Source organism: Miniopterus schreibersii (assembly GCF_964146895.1).
Source record: "Miniopterus schreibersii genome assembly, chromosome: 1".
NCBI lineage: Eukaryota > Metazoa > Chordata > Mammalia > Chiroptera > Miniopteridae > Miniopterus > Miniopterus schreibersii.
Genome location: NC_138101.1, coordinates 3502604 through 3524331, shown reverse-complemented (window position 1 = coordinate 3524331; position 21728 = coordinate 3502604). Strand labels below are relative to the sequence as shown.

The window sequence follows — 21728 nt, the reverse complement described above, 5'->3', positions numbered from 1 at the left end:
AAGGAGACCCAGAAACACCTGTGCTCGGCGGGAAACAGGAGGGAGGTGCATCTTGCTAAGAGCAGCGGCTTTTGGAAAGAGTGTCAGACAAGCACTGATGTCCACCCTCAAAAACTGCAGGACTCGCACGCCTCACTGGAAAGATCGTCTTTATTTGCTTTGCATCACCTGCCGTTGAAAGCGGTTCCCGTCAGCGCTGTGTAATTACAGGCCTTGCAAATACATCTTATAGGCGGTAACATTTCCTTAAAGACAAAAGCAACTCTGGGAAAGTCTGTGGTGGGAGCGGGCATAAGGCGGGAGGCTGGATAAACGTAAGCAGGTTCCTACGGAGGAAGGAAAACGGTGCGGCGACCCCACTCGAGGGGCACCACGCACGCGGTCCTTTGCTGGCCCTGCAGCTGGCTGTCGGGAGAGGAGCTGGTCCCCCTTTCCTGCTCGTGAGCGAATGAATACGCCTGCGTGCGGCCTGCTGAGCGGCCCGGCGGCCCGGCCCGGGGAGGGACAGCGGGCTTCTCACTAGGCTCAGGCCAGCTCCAGCGTCTGGGCGCAAGCCTGCTGTCCAGAGGCGGAGAGGCACGTGACAGTTTGAGATGCTACCGTGGACGGGGAGACCTGAGGGGACACGGCTGTAGCCCATTGTGCCCGGGCAGCCGACCTAATTCAGCCCCCTGGGCGCTGTCTCCGCTGTGGCCGCCTCAGCCCCGATGGTCTGGCAGGACCGTGGTCGCCGGGATCGGGTATTCCAAGGCATTGCAGTCATCCGACAGGAACACCAGGTCCTGAAAAAGATGTGCGGGGAGCAGGGCTGTCGCTAAGGTGGCCCGGAGCCCGGCACGAGTACGGGACCCCTGGTTACGCTCCAGGACTGTTCAGCTGTCCCCCTGGGTGAGAACTTCCTGTCCCCTCCTCCCCCAGGAGAGCCAGTCAGGCCTTCACTTCCCATGGAGTCTCAGATGTTCTTTGTTATTTATTGAATGTCATGCGGTGGTTGACGGTTGGATAGATGGGCCGGGTGTGAATGACGAATGAACCTTAATTAACCTTAATTACTGAGCAGCAGCTCTGGGCCGGGCAGAGGGGCACCATGGGAAGCAGCCGGGGCTCGCCCTCCAGGGCTGTGGAGGCCGTAACCCCGCTTACCTGGCTGTATTATTTGTCTTCTTCCTGTCTGTCTGTCCGTCCCCAGACTGAGGGGACAGGGGAGTGAGGAGGTAAACGGGTGTGGGGAGGAAATGGGTGTATGAACAAATAAACTATCACTTAACCGCTGATTATGCCAGTTTCCCGAGGACTTACCCAGGGCCAGGCCTGCGGCCAGGGGCGCTGGTTTAGTCACCTCCTGCGCTCGCAGGCCCAGGGAGTTACCGAAAGCCCCGGCGCACGGTCAGGGTGTAATTGGCATTCTCCCAGTGATCTCGGGTCAGTCACTATCTGTCCCCGGGTCACAAATGAGGACCCTGTGGCTCAAAGAGGTGAGGGGATGCGCCCACCTGGGAGGCAGGACCTCAGGTGTGCTGGGGCTGAGGCCTGCGCCCCTCGGATCACACGCAGGCTCTACTTCTCAGCGCTGCACCTAGTGCTGAGTCCCTGCCTCTGTCTCCTCGCCCTCTTCTGCCCGTCACAGGGCACAGCCGAGCCCTCGCCTCCAGCCTCCTCTGACCCGGGACGGGGCTCCCGGAGTCCTCAGAATCCACAGCCCGCCCCCCACCCCGGCCCGTCTGGCTCCCGCGCTTAGCATGGGGTCAGTCCTGGGTGTTGGCCCCACATCAGCGTGGAGCTCGAGGAGGCGATGGGGCTTGTTCTGAGTTCCTGTCACTTGCCAAGTGGTTGTGGAAGGACTTGGGGAATGGGAAGCACCCCGTAAACTTTTTCTCCTTGCCCTCCCCTTCGCATCTCGGCTGACACACAGAGATGGAGTTTCGGTGACGTCACTTACTCTCCTGCAGAACGAGTTCATGATGGTGTAGAGCTTCCGCACCTTGTCCTTCAGGATGTCCACCTGGGCCACTTTCCAGCAGTGGGGCGATGCCACGAAGTCCCGCAGCTGGGCCAGCACGCAGTAGTTCTGGGAGTGGACATCAGGGGGCGCTCGTGGGACGGGCCGGCGGCCAGAGGGTCGGGAGCTGCAGCTCCAGCGACCTTCTTCTCAGATCTGTCCCCACCAGCACCTCCCCCAGGCAGGCGGCCCTTCTTACGTGTATATCCAGGTACAGCCGGGGCAGGTATCTCACGCACGGCTCCTGCAGGAAGGGGAGCGGGCTGCTGTGATGCCCACAGGAACAGCCCCCCCCAGCCTGGCCACAGCGGGCTCTCTGCCAGCCCTCCGGCAGCCAGACCAGCCCCAGGTCCCCGGCGCCTTGTGCTTTGGCTACACTCCTTCAGAATCCGAGTTTCAGAGGGTAAACCCTATCGTTAACAATGAGTTAGGGAACTGCACATATGTATATATACACACACACACACACGGATATGTATGTCTATAGCCACACCCGTAAGTACACATACATATATGTATATATATTTAAAGTTCTATGACTGTAACCTAGATATAGCAATATATACATATACAACATAGTGTATCATATGAAAGTGCTCACTGTATTTTACTTTTTGTGCAGGACTGAAGCCAGAGACCCAGATTCTGGTCCTGCTCCACCAGTGTGGGGTTTATGGTCCCCTAACACCTTCTTTGAAATTCCCTGTGTGATCCTGGGCAGGTCTCCTTCTATGTGACTCAGTTTCCCAGTTGTGAAATTAGAGAGTGAGAATACATAATCCCTCCACTTCTGTCCAGCTCTGCAATTATGAGCCTATACATTCTTTTACATTTTAAAATCAGATTCCTTTAAAAGATGTTTGCTCTACATATGTAATACCAAGGAATCTGTGGATAAATTATGGAGCAAACACACAACAGAATGTTACAAAGGAATATTAGTATATGTGATGGTGACACTAAAAAGTAAATTGCAAAACTGCTGTGCTATTTGATCCAATCTGCTCTCATATATGCACACACACACATGCACACACACACATGTGCTTGCAAATGCACACATAGGCATGCACACACACATGCACACACATGTACTCACACAAGTACATGCACACACACGCACTTGCAAATGCACACACACCCACATATGCACACTCACAAATGCGTATACTTGCTTGCACACACATGCACACATACACATGCACATACACATTCACATGCACACACAAGTGCATCAGATGCATGCACACATATGTGCACACACACACACACACACACACACACACACACACACACACTTGGACACCTCTGCATAGATGGAAAGCTGAAAATAGCCTCCAGGATGTTATGGCAGCAGTTACCTCTAGGGGGTAGAATTGCAAGTAATATTTATTTTCTTCTTTGTCCTTGATGCATTTTCCAAACATTCTGCACAGTATATGACTTTCATAATTAGAAGAAAGTAAACATTAGTTAACTTTTAAAAGAAAATACAAAGAAGGTGTCTAGGTACCATAACCCCACATCTGAAAAACATCACATTTTGTTTGAAGTGCTTTACAAGTTTAGGTAGAGACACTTTTACACTTCACCAAACCTCTTAATGGAGTTTATCATTCATTTCGTTTCTGCACTGCAGTCAGGAGGCCGGGTTCCAGTTCTGGGCAGCCCCTCGGTCTGATCTGGGCCCTGGGCCCTCCTCGTAAAAGAGTGATAACAGCGGCTGCCACTCCTGGGGTCCCCATGCAGGCCTTGCTCTGCCTGCTGGATCTGTTCCCTCCTCGAACCCTCACAGCTGCCCGAAGCGGGTGAGAGGGGGCTGCTCAGCCGCCCCTCTCAGAGCAGGACACTGACATCAGGGGCTGAGCTCCTCGCCAGGTGCCAGGCAGGTAGGGGTGGAGGGCAGTTCCCGGAGTCACCCCCGTAGCACACGGCGAGGGCAGAGAATGAATCAGCCACAGTCTGCTCCTCCTTAACTCCGGGGGAGTTCTAGACCCTACTGGGAGGTTTTTTCTTCCTTTTCTACATTTTACAACAGATCCTCTGATATTTACTAGCAAGTTACAAGCAGAAATTGTGAAGTCTTTGGTTATGTTTCTTTGTACTTAAAAGAAAGCACAAACCATTGGTATCGTATTTAAAAGGGTGGGAGTAAAACACAAATACCCTTAAGAGGAACAATGGCCGGAAAAGAAAAACAGCATTCTTTTTTTGGTTCAAAGGCAAGTTTTTGGGAATCGGGTCTGCATCGAATCTCCTGGTCTGCAGCCGGCGGGGCAGGGGGGGGGGACTCACCGAGGGCTCCATGGCCTGCAGGCTCTGGAAGTCACCGGTGATCTCCCGGCTCAGGCCCAGCATCCTGGAGTAGCAGGTCGGGGGCGCAGGCCGCACGGCTGGGGGCCCGGCCAGGAGCAGCAGCAGCAGGGTCAGCAGCCAGGGAGTCATGGTGCAGGGGACCTCCTGCAGCCGCAGGCCGATGCCCCTTTAAGCGGCTGCTTGGGGGTGGTCCTCCACGCCTCCGTTTCCTGTGGGGCCCAGCCAAGGCCGGGGAGCACGCCCACCTGGGCAGGACACTGGATCCTTTCAGACCTGAAGGCCCCCCTTGGCGGGAGGAGGGGCTGCCTGGGGGTGCGCAGGACGCCTGGAAGGGAAGCGGGGCCGACCTCTGCACATTCCAATAGAAGCTGCTCCCTTGAGGACTTTGCCTGAAGGGGCAGGACCCGCAGATGAGGGGGACAGAGGACAGAGGGAGACAAAGATGGGTGAGGGGGGCTCATCAGAGCCAGGAGTGGGCAGCCTCAGATCGGGGACCAGGAATAAAACTGGCTGATTTCCTGGAGCAGAGCTGGGGGAGGAAAAGACCAGAAGTGATGGGTTGAGCAGCAGTGACCCGGGGCTTTGGGCTAGGCAGCTGGGTGCCGACGTCCACCCACACTGACCGGCCAGGGGAGCCTTGGGCGGTCACCTACGCTCTGCGCAGCTGTGTCTGTGCATCTGGAAAGCGGGCGGGTGCTGGCACCTGTGGTGGGGATGGGTGAGCATTCCCCAGCTAGCCCACTTCAGGCTCCCGGCGCAGGGCCCCCCCGCACAGAGCAGACCTGAAGCAGGTCACGGGGGCTCTGCCCAGCCCTCTCCTGAGCCAGGTGCCAGTTAAGGGAATACATCGTCTCCGTTAGATGCTCAGTGGGTGGAACGTATGGATGGTCACTCACTTCTGAGTGACCTTGGGCAAGTTTCTTAGCCCAGTCCCTCTCCTTATAGGTGACCTGGGGGCGATGAGAGCACCCCGCTGGCTCAGAGGTCGTGGTGAGGAGTGAGAGACGCTGAGCTGATGTCAGAGCTGATGTCACTGTCGCCATTCCTGCAAATGACCCCATGCCGCAGGGGCCTCAGAAAATCCCATATTCCAGGGGGAAACTGAGGCTCAGACAGTTCCAGCAACTTGTCCAATGTCACCAAGCTGGAGGCAAATGGGTGCCACTGGACTCTGTGCCTCATCTTATCTTCCTTCCATCTCCTCCCCCCCCCCCCCCGCCCTGCCCCCGTGAGGGACCAGGAGGAGCAGCACTTTCGGTGGAGATGAGTTTGGGCCCCTGGGCTGCCCGAGACAAGGGAACAAGCAGGGGGAAGGGGAGGGAGAGGGAAGGTCTTCCTTAATGCCGAGCATCACTTAGGCTCCAGCAGTGATGCGTGAGCATCTCTCGGGCACCAGGGATGCAGCAACTGCGCAGCTGTCGTCTGAGCTGCAGAGTCAGCGAAGTGGGCGCGTCGTTTCCATTTCCAGAGGAGGAAGCTGAGGGTCGGGGACGTGAAACTGCCTGAGGTCACAGGCTGAGGAGGAGACGGGCGAAGCTCTGGACCTGTGTCTGCCTGTCTCCCGAGCCTCTCTCACTGCAAGTGAGGGCAGAAGGGGGCAGGTGAGGCACATGCCCCAGAACTGAACAAGCGAACACGAGGAGCGGGGGTGAGGGAAAGGAAGGAGCGCAGGGTCCTGGGCGTGGGGTGGCACGGGACCAGCCACGGTGGTGAAGCCCTGGCTGCAGCCTGCCCCATGCTGTTTGCCTGGTCCCTGTACCCACCCCTGTCCATAAGCAGTAACGTCACCCTGGGCAGTGCCAGCAGTCCCTCCAGTACTGCTGTTCCATTGGTCAGGTTTTCTGCTGGTGAATCCCCGGTCAGGGGCACAGCCACGCCTTCCTGTTTTGCAGGTGGGTGTGTTCTCGAAACACCCCCGGGGGGTGACCTGGGACTGTCTCCTGGGACCCTCTCAGGACAGACTGGAGGGACAGCGGCACACAGATGTTTTCCTTCTAGATGAAGGAGTCTCCTCCCTCCCTCCATCTGTGGTGGAGCCTGGGCGTGGGCCTCCCTGGCAGACCAGCCGAGGGGGCCCAGCCAGGGTCGCTAGGTCCCCTTTGAAATGCTCCAGGGCTTCTAGATGTGTTCATCGAATGAGCATCACATTCGAGACGGAAGGAAAACAAGCCCAGGCACCAAGTCCTGGGACCATTCAGATCCAGGATGGTCCCCAGGCTGGAAACTGGGACCTGTCTGCTCCTTTAAAGTTGAGATAATGTATCTCCCATAGACCAGGCCCTGTGCCACCCGGCTTGCCTTGTGCTCATGCTTCCTCACAGCCTCATCCCACGTCGGCTTGCATACCTCCTTCAACGGGGAGCTCACTGCCCCCTACAGCCGCTCTCCAGTCTTTGTGCAGCTCTGACTGACACAGATTCTCCCCAAGGTGCAGGTGACACGTGGGGACTCCCCACTGCGGCCATCCTTGGCTGAACCCTCCTGTGCCTCTTTCCACAGAGCAGGCCTGTGGTGACTGTAAGACCACAATCATCCCTCATTCTGTCACCACCAGGCCCCCCATGAAACGGGCTCGGCTCCCTTTCGGAGCGAACGTCCCCATTTCCTGAAACCTTGTCCGTGGAAGTGGCTTTAAGACCCTTCTCCACAGTCACATCACAGTCACCGCGCCTGCCCGGAGCGCCGTCCCCTCCCCGCAGCCGGTTCCAAAGCAGACGCCCGCCCTTGCCGGCCGGGGCAGACTCTCCCTGCCTCCCGAGGCCTGGGAGGTGGGCTGAGGGCTGCAGCCGGGTCCCGGCCCAGCTCCCAGCCACCCTGAGCCGCCCCCACCTGCGCTCCTCCCCGGGGTGACGGTGAGGGGGGTGACAGTGACGGCAGCTGCCCTGAGAGTGCTGCCTTGCCTGGAGCCTGTGCAAGAACCAATGCCTTTACTCTGTCATCCTCGCTTCAGGGCCCCAAGGTTGAGTGCCTTGCTCTGAGTCGCCCTCCGTTAGCCATGGGAGGGGTCAGGGGTTACCACCCAAGTGACCTATGACCTTCGCCCAGGCTGTTCCCCTGGTTCTGCTTCTTTGGTTGAACCTGAAGTGACACACACACCATGAGGTCCGTCTAAGGCCGGGTCCCTGGGTGGTCACAGCGTGGACACACGCTGTCTGTCCCTGTCCAGGGAGAAACGTCTCCCCGGCCACCGGAGGAAGTCCTGAGCTCCACGCCGGGAGCAGACCCCTCCGCGGCCGTCCTGTGGGCTACTGGGTGTTCTCGTAGCCCGGGGCTCCTTTTTAGCGTTTCTAGAGAAAGAGCATTTAACCTTTGCCTCTGGCTGCTCAGACGGGCATAGTCCAGTAAGTGATGCCGTAACCAGGGACACACTCTTTGCGCCCAGCCCCAAGGGTTCTGGAAAGTTCCTGAGCAGACCGTAAGCAACCGGAACTCGCTGTTTTCTTGGTCCCTGGTTCCTTGGCTCACACACAGAACCACACCTTCCCCACGTGGGCCCTGTATTCCCGTCCTGTGTGTGCTTGTGACGGCGGCCAAGGTGGAAACGGCCCTGGCCAGTCTCAGTCTCCTCTGCTGCCCCACGTCCAGCCAGCCACCGTCTTTGCCAGAGGTCGGAAGAGCCCGGTGGCAGCGTCCGTCCTGTGGAAAACATTGCGCGGGTCACACACCGAGTGAGCGGCTGAGGTCAGGGCCCGGCAGCGGAGGCCGCCTCTGGGTCCCTCCTCTCCTGCTGCCTGTGAGGTCCGCGCCCGGGGGCAGGCCCGTGCCGTCTGACCCGGCGCTCGCAGCCGGCGGGTATCTGAGGGGGGCAGGCAGAGCAAGCGGCCAGACCTTGCCTCCGGCGTTCCTGTTGGCGTCGGTGTCCCTCCGGTTAAAAGCAACACGTCTCCCCCGGTTATGAGATGCGGTTTTGAGCTTGTTACTTGCACCGTTGGCAAACCCGAGTGGAAAGTTGGCCCGCAGGGTCCAGAGGGAAGGAGCGAAGACAAACACCAAGGCTGGGCTTGGCTTTTGGACCGTGGTTATGAAAAGAATCCATGTTCTAGAATAGAGAACCCTCTGTAAGCCTCAAAACACGGATCCAAAATATAACCAGAAGCCACGTGCGGGGCAAGTCCCCCCACATGGGCTCCTGGGCCTGTTTGTGCAGAATAGACTCAGAGGACAGTTTTCCAGGTGGGGTCCCGACTGGCCTGAGCAGAAAGGGCACCGGCTCTGGAGTAAAAGACTTCAATTTCCACCTCCCTTGTGCGTTTTTTGTTTTTATTTTTCAGGTACAGGTGAATCCAATATTATATTAGTTTCAGGTGTACGGCACAGTGATTAGACATTTAGATACATTACAAGGTGACCCGGTGGCACCATAGTTGCTACCATGTTATGACTCTTCCCCGCGCTGTCCTTTGCATCCCGGGGCTATTTGAATGACTGGCGACTTGTGCTTCTTAATCTCTTTCGCCTCTGTTTGGATGCGACTGTGCGGGTCCCGTCATCCCTCAGCCTTCTCTGATGCGTGGGGTTCGAAACGCTCAGCGTTTTTGTAAAGATGAAATAAACGTGAAACAGCGGGAGTGATTGTGGGAGCCCTGGTTTCCTTTTTCTATCTTGTTTTTTTTTTTGTTTGTTTTTCTCCGGTTTTGGACCCTGCTCCTTATTAATGGCATCTTAGGCCAATTCTTGCCTCCCCGCTATGGGAACGGTGGGTGGGTGTCCCAGGATGGACCCATCGGCACCCTTCCCTGGGATGAAGGGGCGGGTACAGGAGAAGTGGCTCTCTAATCCCACGATGTTCCCGCGGGGTCGCCAGGGGTGTGTCCCCGCCCCGGGCCGGCCTGGCTGCCTGAGGAGCAGGCAGAGCCGGGAGGGAGACGGAGGGGGGTCTGGATGGAGCCGCGTCTCTCGTTCCAGCCCCGGAGGCCAAGCCCTGACACACTCCCTTAGCTCTGTAAGCGGCCCTGGGTCATCTCTAGCTATAGAGATGTTTAAGCCGGTTCCAGTGGGTTTCTTCCATCTCCAGCAAATGAGGGAGTCCTGACTGTCACAGTGCCCCGCCCAGGGCCAGGGCTCCCACCGGCTTTCTCCTTGGTAAGTCTCTTCTGGTGGCCATCACTGGGGCCGGTCATCACAGCCATCCAGGCTCCTCTCTCCCAGCCCATGGCAGGACTGAGCTTCCCCGTGGTCTTGAAGTGAGGCGTGGCCGTGGGGGTAAGTTTGTACAGGGACACACAGGGGATGTGACGGGTGTCACTGGGCAGAAGCTTTCAGAGCCCGTGGGCGCTTTGCCACACTTTCTCTCTGCCATGGGGCCAGTCAGAGGTGGTGGCTGCTCTGCCAGCCTCCCCCGAGGTGGAGGAGACCTGGAGGGTGCCCAGCCCCCCTATAGTGTGGACTACGGCCTGTGTGTCATCACAGCAAAACCTAGCCCGGCCTGACTGTGGAAGGCAGAATTCTACAGTGACCTGCAATGACCCTGGTACAACCCCTTCCTCTCGGGGGCGTGGAACCTGTGCATAGATGGGACACCACTCCTGAGCTCAGGTTAGTTATATGACGGAAGGATTAGCCATATGGCGAAAGGGATCCTGCAGAGGTCCCAGAGGTGACGAATCAGTGGGCTCAGAGTTAATCAAACGCGATCACCCAGGTGAGACTGATCCAATCACCTGGACCCTTTAAGGGGCTATGGCATGCCACCTGTGTCCCCAGGATCCAGCCTGCACTGGGGACAGAGCTTGTTGGGGGATGAGCGGGTACACGATGCCCTGCACTGCCTCTCCTCTCCTAGGAGCCCGGCGCCCGGCACCAGCACCACACACGGGCTCCCGGCTGGGCCCAGCCCCCAAAGTCCGCCTGGCCGTCCCCGCCATGGACGCCAGCCTCTGCGAAGGTGGGGCTTCCTCCCCAGGGACGCACAGGGAGCATTTGGCCTGGCAGCCAGCACACGCCCAGGGCAGGAAGCGGCGAGAACAACGCCAACATTTCAGGCCTGGCTCGGCCTCTCCCCGCGGCTTGGCACAGGGCGCCGGGTTAAGTGGGACCCCCCCTTTTTTTCTTTCTCTCTGAATAGTTCCTTTTTTCCTGAGGAGGCCACAGTTTCCAAGAGCGGGGCTTGCCCAGGGCATGGACTAAGGAAGGCGAGGAGGACAGGAACATTTGTGGGGTGCTTACGGCCACCACTCTCAGGACTTGCCCTCCTACAGGCAGCCTGAGAGAGGACAGCAAAGTCCCTCTCGCACTCGGAGCTCTTAGGCTCAAAGGGCCACACGTCTTCCACAGTTATGCTGCTGGTGACCGACGGGCTGGTAATAAAACCTAGATCTTCCCGGTAGCAGAGCCGATGCTCTTCAGGGCACTAGGCGCCTCGAAACCACCTTCCCTGGCCGGGCTCCCCCAAACGCGCGGACGCTCACCTGGGCTGCGCTTGCGTATCACAGACTTGCAAAGACCCAGGGAGCTTGGTACATTGCGCCAAAGTCACTGTCTCAGAGGAGACGGAAGACCCCTAAACATAACATAAAGCTCTCCCACTGAAACATTTCAAAACAAAGAAGAAAAGGGAAAACAGCAGAGCTAGGAATAATGCCTGGTTTCCAGACGGGTCACGTCGATTTCACGCCCTGTCACAAAGCTCTTCCTCCTTCCATTTCAGCTCCCAGGAGCTTGGGACCCCTGTTCAGATGCTTATTCATTTGTTCGGCAGAAGTTTATGAAGTAGCAACGGTGCCTCTTGCGGCTACAGGCTTAGTCTTTTGGAAATGAATCAGACAATGCGTGGAAATGAATCAAGGCTTTCTCACTGACAGTGCCATAATGATAATCTTTTGTTCGGGTGGGAATCCAATGTTGGCAAAACGGTGCCTCAAATGTGCCATTTTCCCCTCCGGCGCCTGGGTTTCTGACCACGCTGTTCCCTTGCCTGAAACACTGTTCCCTGCCCTGAGCCCCATGGCTATCAGGCCGCCAGGCATCTGGATTGTCCCTCCCCTGACAGGCGGGGTCTGACCCCAGGCGGGAAGGCTGCGTCTGCTCTGTTCTCCCATAGATTCCTGTACTCACCTGTCCTGACGTTAGTCACCCATCTTTGCCTGTTCACTGTTCCTTCCTGTACACCTCTGTTGCTTGCAGCTGGATCCTGAGCACCCAGCACAGCCACACACGCCAGAAACATTCCATGTGCTCCCCTCCTCCCAGATGCTTAATAAATGAATGGGAGAATGAAGCCATTTCACCAATAGCTTTTTTTTTTAAATGTTTTTATTGATTTGAGAGAGAGAAACATCAATGCATCAACATCCATCTGCTACCTCCCGCACGCCCCCTGCTGGGGACCGAGCCCAGGCGTGGGCCCTGATCAGGAATCGAACCGGCGACCTCTTGGTGCATAGATCAAAGCTCAACCACTGAACCACACCGGCTGGGCTTTGCCAGCCGCTTTTGTAAGCACCGCGCTCCTGCAGGGCCTCGTGCCCCAGCTTTCTCATTTTCACTATTGATGGCACGATGCGTTTTTTGCCTGGTGCTTTGCAAAAATTGATCTGCACACTGAACACAGCTTTGCCTGTGGTGCACATGCCTGGGGTTTCACAGAGTAATCTCCGCATTTTCCAGCTGCTTATTTATCATCTTAAAAAAAGAAAAGGAAACCATCCTCAGCCTTTTATTTATTCAGCAGATTCTTACGCTGGCCTTGGATTCTTCTCCGGACTCCATCGGCCTACCCTGGGTGCAGATGCACTTCCGTGGCAGCCTCATCACAGGGCCTACAGGGAGGTCAGCAGCAAAAAAAACAAAACAAAAATCGGGCTTAATGAACTCCCCCTGCTGATATCTGCTTTCCCCCTACCGGCCCTCAGTGACTTCCTTCCAGTGCCGCTCCAAATGCACTTTATGGTTAGATGTAAATTTGATTACAGAATCCGGGAAGCATGGCACAGCTGCCTGAAAGCATCGGCCCCCCATTTACAGACCCCTCTGGGGGGCATGTAGCGCACAGTCGAACAGTCTGCATTGGAGCCGGGAAGCCTCCGGGATGTGCTGCGGGATTGGCGATCCGAGCTCCTCTGTTTCCCCACCGCCTTGTGAGCACCGCGTGTCTTCTTTATTTGCAGCACCCAGCAGCGCCCGGCCCATGGTGGGTCTCGCTACAAGTTCACCGGAGAAGTGACACAATGAACTGATCACCGAGACTTACTGTTCACATATGGAAAATGGAAACATAGTCTTTCCAGGATGGTTGACATGATTAGTTTTTGCGACATGCTCATTACGTGGCACATAGTAATTGCTCATTGAATGGATGGATGGTGACAAATGCTCTTAGTCCTGGTAGGGGCTGGAGGGGGAACTGGAATATCATGCAGAGAGGAGGAGGAGGGGCATTAGAATAGGGGAAACTACATCCAGCAATGCTTCCTTCCCCAATATTTTGGGCGGCCCCTCCCTATGTCCGGGGCTTCTGACCATGGGATGTCCTAAGGGTGCCAGAGGGTAGAGATAGATAGTTAGCATCTCCAATACCGGTGACTAGAAGCAACAGGGCCATGTGGTAGCCTGTTCAGTGGGGTGTTATAATTATGGCTCCCGCCTGCATCAGGCCCTGTGCAGTTCTCTGGGCATCCCAGGGATTGTGTAAGTGAAGGAACATCCTTTAATTGTCTTCCTTTATTCTTCTATGACCTAGGAGTCATTCTGCAGACAAATAATCTTGATTGTGCATTTGTTGGTAGGTGTAATTTTCTCACCTGTAGCAAATACCATTTCTGCCTGTCTCAAAGGTTTGTGCAAATTTAGTAATACATGCTAAAGCCATCTGCAAGCAGCTAGGTATGGTGATTGTAGAGACTGTTTGTTTTTCCTCCCACAGAATACACTTAGCACAGCACCTGGAAGGAATGTAGTAGGTGCTCAATAAAAATGGCCTGAAAAATGCTATAGCCATCACAACTTAACTGGTAATCGTCATCATCACCATTCTGCTCCTTCCTCATTTCAAGCCCCACGTGGTTCCAATTATGCAGACTGGGCCCAGATGCCTGTGTAGTCAGAACATAGATTCCTCAGCGGCAGGCCAGACTAGGCAACCTGATTGCAGGGATCCTGGAATCAAGGGGACCCGAGAGAGTAGGATCGGGTTCTGCGAGCAACGGTTCATACGTGAATGCAAAACTAAAGCTCATGTTGCTGGTATCTTGAGGCAAATGCTTCCAAAATTCCAATAGTCACAGGGCGGCATTTAAAACTGCACACAACAGCTCTCTAGCAACAGTTTGAATGTATCACGTTGACATCGGTATTTTAATGGGTTAGAATGAGGTCTCCCGGCGTTGACACTATGGACATTTTGGGATGGATGTTTCTTGGTTTTGCAGGGCTGTCCCTCGTATTAGAAAATATTTAGCAACATCCCTGGCCTCTGTCCACAAGATGCCGGCAATGCTTCCAGGCTAGAGAAATAGTCCTCATGCTACCAAATCAGGGTCGATTCACTCATATCGACCCATTGGTAGGCAGCAGGCACTCGGATGGGTACTTTGATTCAAAGTTCATGTAAGGCTATAAGACAGGAAACACGATTCCCATTTTACAAATGAAGAGACCGGAAGGCAGTGACTTGTTTGAGTTAAATGAACACTGAATGAGGAATCCAACAGCCAGTGGTGGGTTAGGATCACAACCAGCCCTTCTCGTTCCCCAGCCTGAACTCGGACCCCTCCAGAGCCCCAGGCTCGTGGCTAATAAGTGACAGTTGCTCTGCAGACAAACGGGGTGGACCTGGACCGAGGGGAGGCCTTGAGGACTCTGAGAACCCGCTCTGACCAATGAACCTCCCCAGAGCGAAACAAGAGCTCCTGGCCTCACTGAAGTCAGTGAAGATAAACAGAGCTCTTTTCCAGGGACCAGCTCTGGGGCAACTCTGCGCTCAAAGATTAAAACATCACCACGTTTTCGCTCCCATTCAGCCAAAACATGCTGTCCCTCACCATCGCCCGGTTCTCCTCACTGGCTTGCGAGGGCCGAGTGGGGACCGGTGCACTTCTGTCCAGCGGGCGCCCGGCGTGTAATACGCACGTTTGTGGAGTGAATGAATGCGGGCCGGAGAGGGGCCTCTCTTAGAAACTTTCCTCCCTGTCCCTTGTTTGGTAAGCACTTGGCCGAGACAGTGCTGGTCACCGCTGTGCTGTCCCAGGTGACCCTCAGTCCTGAGACACAGGACGACAGGATCTTAGTCTTGGAAGGATGCTTAGACATGATCTCATCCACAGCCCATCTGGTTCATGAATCACCCCTATGATATTCCTGACTGTGAGACCATTCGGGTGTTCATTTGTTCATTCATTTCTTCGGGTTGCTGGGCGTCTGGTGGGTGCCTGTGTTGCTCTGGATGTGAGGGGGGAGGGGGGTCTGGACGGCAGTGGTGACAGTGGGAGGCATTCATCCGGCCCTGTGAGTTAGACAAGGGGCTCAACCGCTGAGCCAAAGAAACCCCCAAATTCACAGTACAGCAGTTTAACCATAACAGTGTTTTATTCTCTCTAAACCCTGCAGAGGTGGACACGCAGTCCAAGTCCACCAGGCCTCCTGCTGTGTGAGGTTATCCAGGGCTCCTTCTCTCTGGTCTTCTGTTGCTCCCTAGGGTGCGGTGGTCCCCCCGGGGGGGGGGGCCTGAAGCTGGCTTCCGCTATCCTGGGGCATCACAGTCTTACCTCCGGGCAGGGGAAGGGAGAGCGCAGTCCCTCTAATATCATTAATATCATTTCTCACATCTTATTGGCTGGAACTTAGTCACATGGCCAGTCCTACCTGCAAAGGATGCTGGGAAGTGTAGTCTCTAGCCGGGCACCCCCTACGCTCAGCTAAAACTGGGTGAGGGCTCGCTTTTGAAGAAGAAGGGACAGGTGGATACGGAAGATCGCATAGCCGCCTTTGCCATACAGCACAGCACCTTCACTCTGTCAGTTTACAGAAAGGGAAACTGAGGCCCCCAAAGGGGGGAGTAGCTTAGCAGAGGTCACACAACGTGCCAGCGGCAGCAGAACTTTTAAGGCCTGTCTGCAGCCGGGTAGGCCACACACCTCCCCCCTCAACGCACGGTGTCCTTCAGTAAATCATTTTTATCGCTTCTGCTACACGCGGCTCTGCTCTCCAAGCGAAGGATTTATTTTCCCTCGTAGACTATTCTATAGACCAACGGTTCTTAGGCTTTTTCTTCGAGGGGAGGGGTGGATTCATGGAGGCTCTTACGGAACTGGGAAAGACTTTAACTCTCCCCCCTAAAAACACTCAAGTGTGCAGACACGCACAAGTTCAGGTACAGCCTCAGAGTGTTCCTGACTCCTCCCGTAAGCCCTGAAGAGTGCCTGCACACCCAGGTGGAAATACAATGAAACGTAGTCCGCGGATGCTGCTCTTGGCAGCCACGGAGGCTTCCTTCTGACCCAGCCTGGCTCACATCACAGCGGGGATTCTCCGCAAACGCTTAATCTCGGGTCACCATGGAGCCACTATGCAAATAGCGTTTCAGTGTAGAACAGGAGCTCAGAATTGCTGGGCTACCAAGCTCCAAACTATGACAAGGCCTCTGGGAAAGTCTGAGAGTGCCAAGAAATGCAGACACACCACATTAGCAGCCGTTGGCGGACCCTTTGTTTGTGTGAATGCGTGATCACGCGCACACACACGCACACACACACAGGGCCGCAATAAAAAGGTTACTCTTGAAATCACTATCTTTTCACCATGACGGATAATTTGCTGTCTGAGTGAAGTGATTTTCAGCCACAGAACTGAATGTGCAACCGTGTCTCACCTCGGGGGCCACAAAACGGCCTGCATTGCTTTTCTCCTTTGTGATGCTGATGCTGTGGGACAGAGCTAGCTGACGTGCCAGCAGGCGGCATTCACAGCGACTGAACCAGAATGGAGTTTTAAGTAAAGCAGCTTACCAGGAGCGATAAGATCTGACCTGGCCGACCCTGAAAAACAGCTTGAGGACGCCCTGTCCCCGGACGGACATCAGACTCTACAGTGTGATGGGGTTACGCCCAATGCAAGCTTCCAGCTGCTGCAGTTGGTAGCTCCCAGCGTAGGAAGCTGAAGGCTCGGTCCTGTTCCCAGCGACAGGACTAGAGCCTCAGGAGTCTCCGCATGACATTTACATCAGAAGAAGAATCCCAGCTGTTACTTCTGTGCCTGGACTTGGGACCTGAGAACACAGACTCATGCACTGGACTCCTTGTCAGGTTCATTGGAGGACCCCCAGACCAGTGACTTTCAACCTTTTCCATTTCTTGGCACCTAAACTACTAAAATTCTGCGGCACACCAAAAAATATATTTTGTGTGTGGATCTGACCACAAAAAAAAAAAAGGTGTAATTTTGATTCAGTCACACCAGACGGCTATTGTTGTTGGCTGTTGTCATTTTTTTAGGTGACAATCTAAGGGAAAAGAGGTCAGTGTCCCTAACTAGTCAGGTATTGCATGTTTTAACAATTCTGTGGCACGCCGGTTGAAAATCGCTGCCCTAGACCATAAGTTTCATGATCTTTCCACAGTGACCCTCCCAGGAAAGCCAGCTACACTGAGCACGGAGCAGCAGGCGGCTTTTATTTTATTTATCTATCGATTTTACACATAGTTTGAGGATCGTACAAATCCTTACTAGGCTGTGGGCCAGAGCTGGCTGCATCTGGGACAGCAGAAGCCAGGTCCAGCCATTGTCTCTGGAGGGGACTCGACGCTGCAGAAGAAATAGAAGAGGAATGTGCTTACTTCGCAGCAAGTCAGCCAGGCTGTGTCAGTGGCACATGCCCCATCCCTTCGGCCACGAAGAGCCAGGCTAGGGTTGCCAAAGGCTTCCGCACTCAGCTGCCTGCAAGTACCAGCTTGCCATCCATGCCCCTTCCCATACCTGGAGACCTTTCTGGTTGAAACTGAGCCTTGGCATGAGGGCAGCCGGGTTAGGTGGTCAGATTAAATGTGTGACCCGTCCCTTGTCAAAAGCAGCAGCCCTCGCCCAGTAAGAGAGCGGAGTTCTCACCTGCCTTCTTTTGGCTGCTGGTGTCCATTGAGTCTCCTCTATTTCAGTCCTTCCCAATGACACCTGGGAGTTTCTTTCTGGGGGTATTTTAGAGAGTTATCCGTAGGAAGAGTTAGAAACTGAACCCTAATCCTCTCTTTGGAATGAAACTATACTTGTACTGAGCCTTTAAGGATTTTGAGCATGGGTTAGTCTCAGTGATGCATCAGTCTAGAGCTCTGTGTCTTACATGCCCCTTGGAGCAGATGGGTACATTGTGTGTGACACAGAGACAGTCATAAAGGGTCCAGACACCTCTTATCACTGGGGTGGGGCGAGTGGTATACACTCTGCCCACTTCCCCCTTCGTGCTCCGAGTGAGAGTCTGACACAAAACACACGAGCTCGGGGGAAATGGGAGAGAGGAAGCCGTTGCCAGGAGCAGCTGGCGACCTCGATCTAGGTTCTTACCAGGCACAGGTGATGTAAACACGTATTGATTGCCGACAATACACAGCTACCCCGCTTCTCAAAAGTTCACTCGATGCCACTTTGATTTTGCAAAAGACCGACATTAGTACCTGTTTTTCGCTAACTGAAAGAAATCCCGAGAGGAGTTTTGCTTTGATGAATGAAGGCAAAAAGCAAAAATAGCAGCCCGAAGCCAAAAAGCGCCTGGAGCTGCCAGAAGCTGGAAGCCACCTAGAACTGATTCCCCTCAGAGCCCCCAGATGGAGCCCACCCTGCAACACCTTGATTTCTGACTTCCGGCCTCCAGAACAGTAAGAGAATATATTTCGGCTGTTTTTATCATTTTAGTTTTTTTAAAATCCTCACTTGAGGATATGTTTTTATACATGAGAGAGAGAAAGGGAAACATCGATCGGTTGCCTCCCATACGCACCCCGATCGGAATTGAACCTGCAACTGAGGTACGTGCCCTGACCAGGAATCAAACCCGAAACCTTTTAGGCGCACAAGACGACGCTCCAACCAACTGAGCCACCTGGTCAGGGCTATTTCTGTTGTTTTAAGCCTCAAAGTTTACAGTAACTTGTCACAGCAGTCATAGGAAACTAATACAATAACATGGCACGAAGGACAAGCCATTTGGCCCTCTAAGCCTCTTTTTCTCCATCTGTGAAATGGGGATGATCATAGCGCCCCCCCCCCATGTCATACAGTAACTATAGTGATGAATTGTGAAACAACACACCTTACAAAATCAGGTATAGCTTAGTGTCCACAAGATTTTTTTCAGAATGGAAATATTTATCATTCTTTTTCCTGATTATTAAAATAATACATGACACAATACAAAGCACTTAACAACTAAAATACAAATGATCCGAATTTTACAACTCCAGAAATAGCCACTATTCCATCTGTCCTTTCTTTCAGATTTGATCTATATGGTTAATTTGGCCTTGGTGTGGCCTCTCTGTGCCTTTGTCCCCTTTAGTGGGGGGATGATAACACCCACCTGGCAGGTCTGTCATGAGAAAGAAAAGGGGTGGCCCAGAAGAGCTCTTGAGATAACAGGGTCTGGCACATTCTCTGTAAATGGGGAGAGGAAAAGGGAAGGGGGAGCCTGGAGGGCTGGTACCCTGCAAAGTGCTGGCACAGAGCCTGCCACCCAGAGGGCACTCAATACCCACATGCACTCAATACCCGCATGCACTCAATACCTGCACTGTTGTTGCTCTCCTGACCATTCATACACTCCGATGCCGTGTTCCCTGACCTGGAACTGCTCCCAGCTTTGGCAGGTGTCCTTGTCTCTGGGCCTCAGGGACTTTGCACAGGCTGCCCCTCTCTTCTTCTCACTTGGCTGATTCCTGGTTGCCTTTCCAGACTCAGCTCAAACACCATTTCTTTCAGGACACGTTCTTTGACCCTGAGTATGGTCCAGGTGCCTCCCCCTGTCTTCACAGCCTTTACTTATGTTCCTCTCATCCCTCCAAAATATGACCCATTCTTGATTGCTGTCCCTGGCCCACACTAGACTTCTGAACTTCAACTTCGTGAAAGCAGAGCCCGCCTTATTCCCCACTGGGTATGGCCCACACTAAGTGTTCAGAAAATGCTTATTCAGCAAAGCAGGAAGGGGAAGGAATATGTGCTCATGACTCTTCTTTGGGGACCCTCTGCCTTTCCTGCCTCTCAGAGCTGTGTTCCCATAGCCTCCTGGGATTCCTTCCACCACAGCACAAATCGCAGTGTGGTCTTTGCATGCCCGACTGTTTATTTAATATATGCATCAGTCAACTCTTTCTGCGACAATGCTGGGAAACAAACACCCCACCCCCCAATCTAAGTGGCTTACAAGAACACATATTTTTCTTATTCATGAGCCTGCAACTCTGCTTAGGATTCAGGTGGGGTTCAGGTATACTGCTTGGGTCTCTCATTCTGGGAAAACTGAGGCTACTCCAGGGCCAGGTCTTTTCAGGATGGATGGAAAAAGCACAAGATGAAACATGTAACATCTCTAAGGCCACCCCTCACTTTGAACTGGCAACAGTTGCTTCCTCCCAATACCATTGGCCAAACTAAGTCCTGTGGCGAGCTCTACATCAGTAGTGTGGGAGAAAGGGGAGACATCCCTTGCCCCAGTGAGCAAAGGCAAGGACAGGGAGAGAAGGAAGAATTGTGAGCAAATAGTATGATTTCCAGAATAGCTCATCACTGAGTATTACAAGTAACACCTGTATTGTGTTTATTTTGTCTCAAACACCAACATCAATGCATTTATTCCTCCTAACAACCCTAGGAGTTCCTCCTGTTATCGCCATTTAACAGATGAACAAACTGAGGTCAGAGAGGTTAAGTAATTTACCACATTAGCCTGTTACAGTGAGGAAAGTGGGGTGAAACCCTGGCAGAGCAGGGCCCAGAGCCCACGCCCGTCACCATTGCTCCCCCTGCCTCTTGAGGTAGGGTCTGTGTCTCCCTTACCTTGGTTCAGTAAATTGCCTGGTGTAGACCAGCCGCCCAATCAATGCTTGCTGCTAGAATAAAAGGAAAGAAATATGTATTGATCATTTGCTAGATGCCTGGCACTGTTATGCTACCGGCTTTTGCAAATATTACCTGATAGAATCCTCACCGCAACCCTGGGTGTTCACATCAACCTCCCCAGTTCACAGACGACAACCCCAAGGCAGACACGACAGACAAGAGGTGGTGGAATCGGCCTGTAAGTGAGGCTTGTAGCATCCCACAAGCGGTTGGGCCCAACCCTGCAACCCCAGCTGGGTTGTCCTGGATGGGGCTGTCTCCACGTTTTCAGCTCCTTTCTGTTGTGTCTGGGAGTTTTTGTTGCCTTAGACAGAGACACCCCACCCCCGCCAGAGAAAGGGAGAGAGACGGATGGGTGGGGTGGGGATGGGAGACTCCGAAAGAGCCTCTTGCTTCCCAAGCACAGGCAGTGGCCCGACGCGCCCAGCAGGTGGCACTATGCGGCCGGAGACGCGGGCGGTCGGGAGCGCGGGGCGGGCCGGGGCGCCGAGGGGCGGCTGCTGGTTCTCGGGGAGCGCCCTCGGAGGGCCCCCGCTCGCCCCACTCGGCCCCACGAGCCTCGGCGCGCACTCACGGCACCCCAGTCTTTACCACCCCGTCTCCAGCGCGTCCCCTTTACCCCCCTCCTCCCGTAAAGGGCCCCCCGCCTCCAGCCGCCAGGGGCCCCCCAACCCAGATGGAACCGCCCCTGATTCAGGCTCCGAGGCCGCACAGCGGGTCCTGGAGGGGGGCGCGTGGCGGGAACCGCGGGAGCTCAGCCCAGGGGGCGGCCTGGAGGAAGGGGCGCGGCGCCGCCTCCCGCCACACCTCGGGAGCTGGGTGCGGGTGAGCCCCGGGGCCGCGTCCGCGCGCCCGGCGCTCCCTCCAGGCGGCAGGCGATCTGCAGGCGGCTGCTCGAGGCCCCGCTGACCGCCTTACAAACACCATCCCCTCGGTTAGAAAAGTCACTGCTCCCCATTTCGGAGCCGGGCAGACTGGGTTCAGAGGTAAGGGAGCGCCTCGCTCAGGGCTTACCCGCGCTGGCGGCCGGGGAGTCCCCACGACGCCCCGTGGGGCCCTAGGAGCCCGCTGGGCTGAGGCCTGTTCTCCGACGCTTTCCCTCCGAATGGGTCTCCAAGGGGTTACTGAATTAAAGTAGGGCCCAGACCTTTTAGGGCCCACTCTGCCCCTACATTGTACATGGGGAAACTGAGGCCCCCAAGGGGCGGGGTTTGCTCCAAATCCCTCCCCCCGGCAGCCGAGCCCGCCCGCCGCGCCCCCCGCGCGCAGCCCCCGCCCGTCCCCGCCTCCCTCCGCCCCGCCCGCCTCCCCCTCCCGCCGCCCGCCGCCTCCCGTCTCCCGCCGCCCGCCCGCTGCAGCCGGCGACGAGCACGCCCGT

General features: G+C 55.0%; 2 protein-coding genes across 3 annotated transcripts in view; one reads left to right on the top strand and one right to left on the bottom strand.

Moving 5' to 3' along the window:
- The window catches only part of STK32B (serine/threonine kinase 32B), a 616411-nt gene that overhangs the window by 26875 nt on the left and 567808 nt on the right, over positions 1-21728 (top strand). The window lies entirely within an intron of this gene.
- On the bottom strand, positions 133-21549 carry CYTL1 (cytokine like 1). Of its 2 annotated transcripts, none has more exons than XM_081137990.1 (6): positions 21365-21549; positions 20288-20340; positions 4295-4640; positions 2199-2243; positions 1940-2068; positions 133-782 (listed from the first exon to the last, which is right to left on the bottom strand). In XM_081137990.1, the coding sequence occupies exons 3-6, from the start codon at positions 4442-4444 to the stop codon at positions 699-701; spliced, it is 408 nt and encodes a 135-aa protein (XP_080994116.1). In that variant the 5' UTR covers positions 4445-4640; positions 20288-20340; positions 21365-21549; the 3' UTR covers positions 133-698. The 2 variants fall into 2 exon arrangements, with proteins under 2 accessions (XP_080994116.1, XP_080994117.1); XM_081137991.1 differs by lacking the exon at positions 21365-21549 and adding an exon at positions 20423-20635.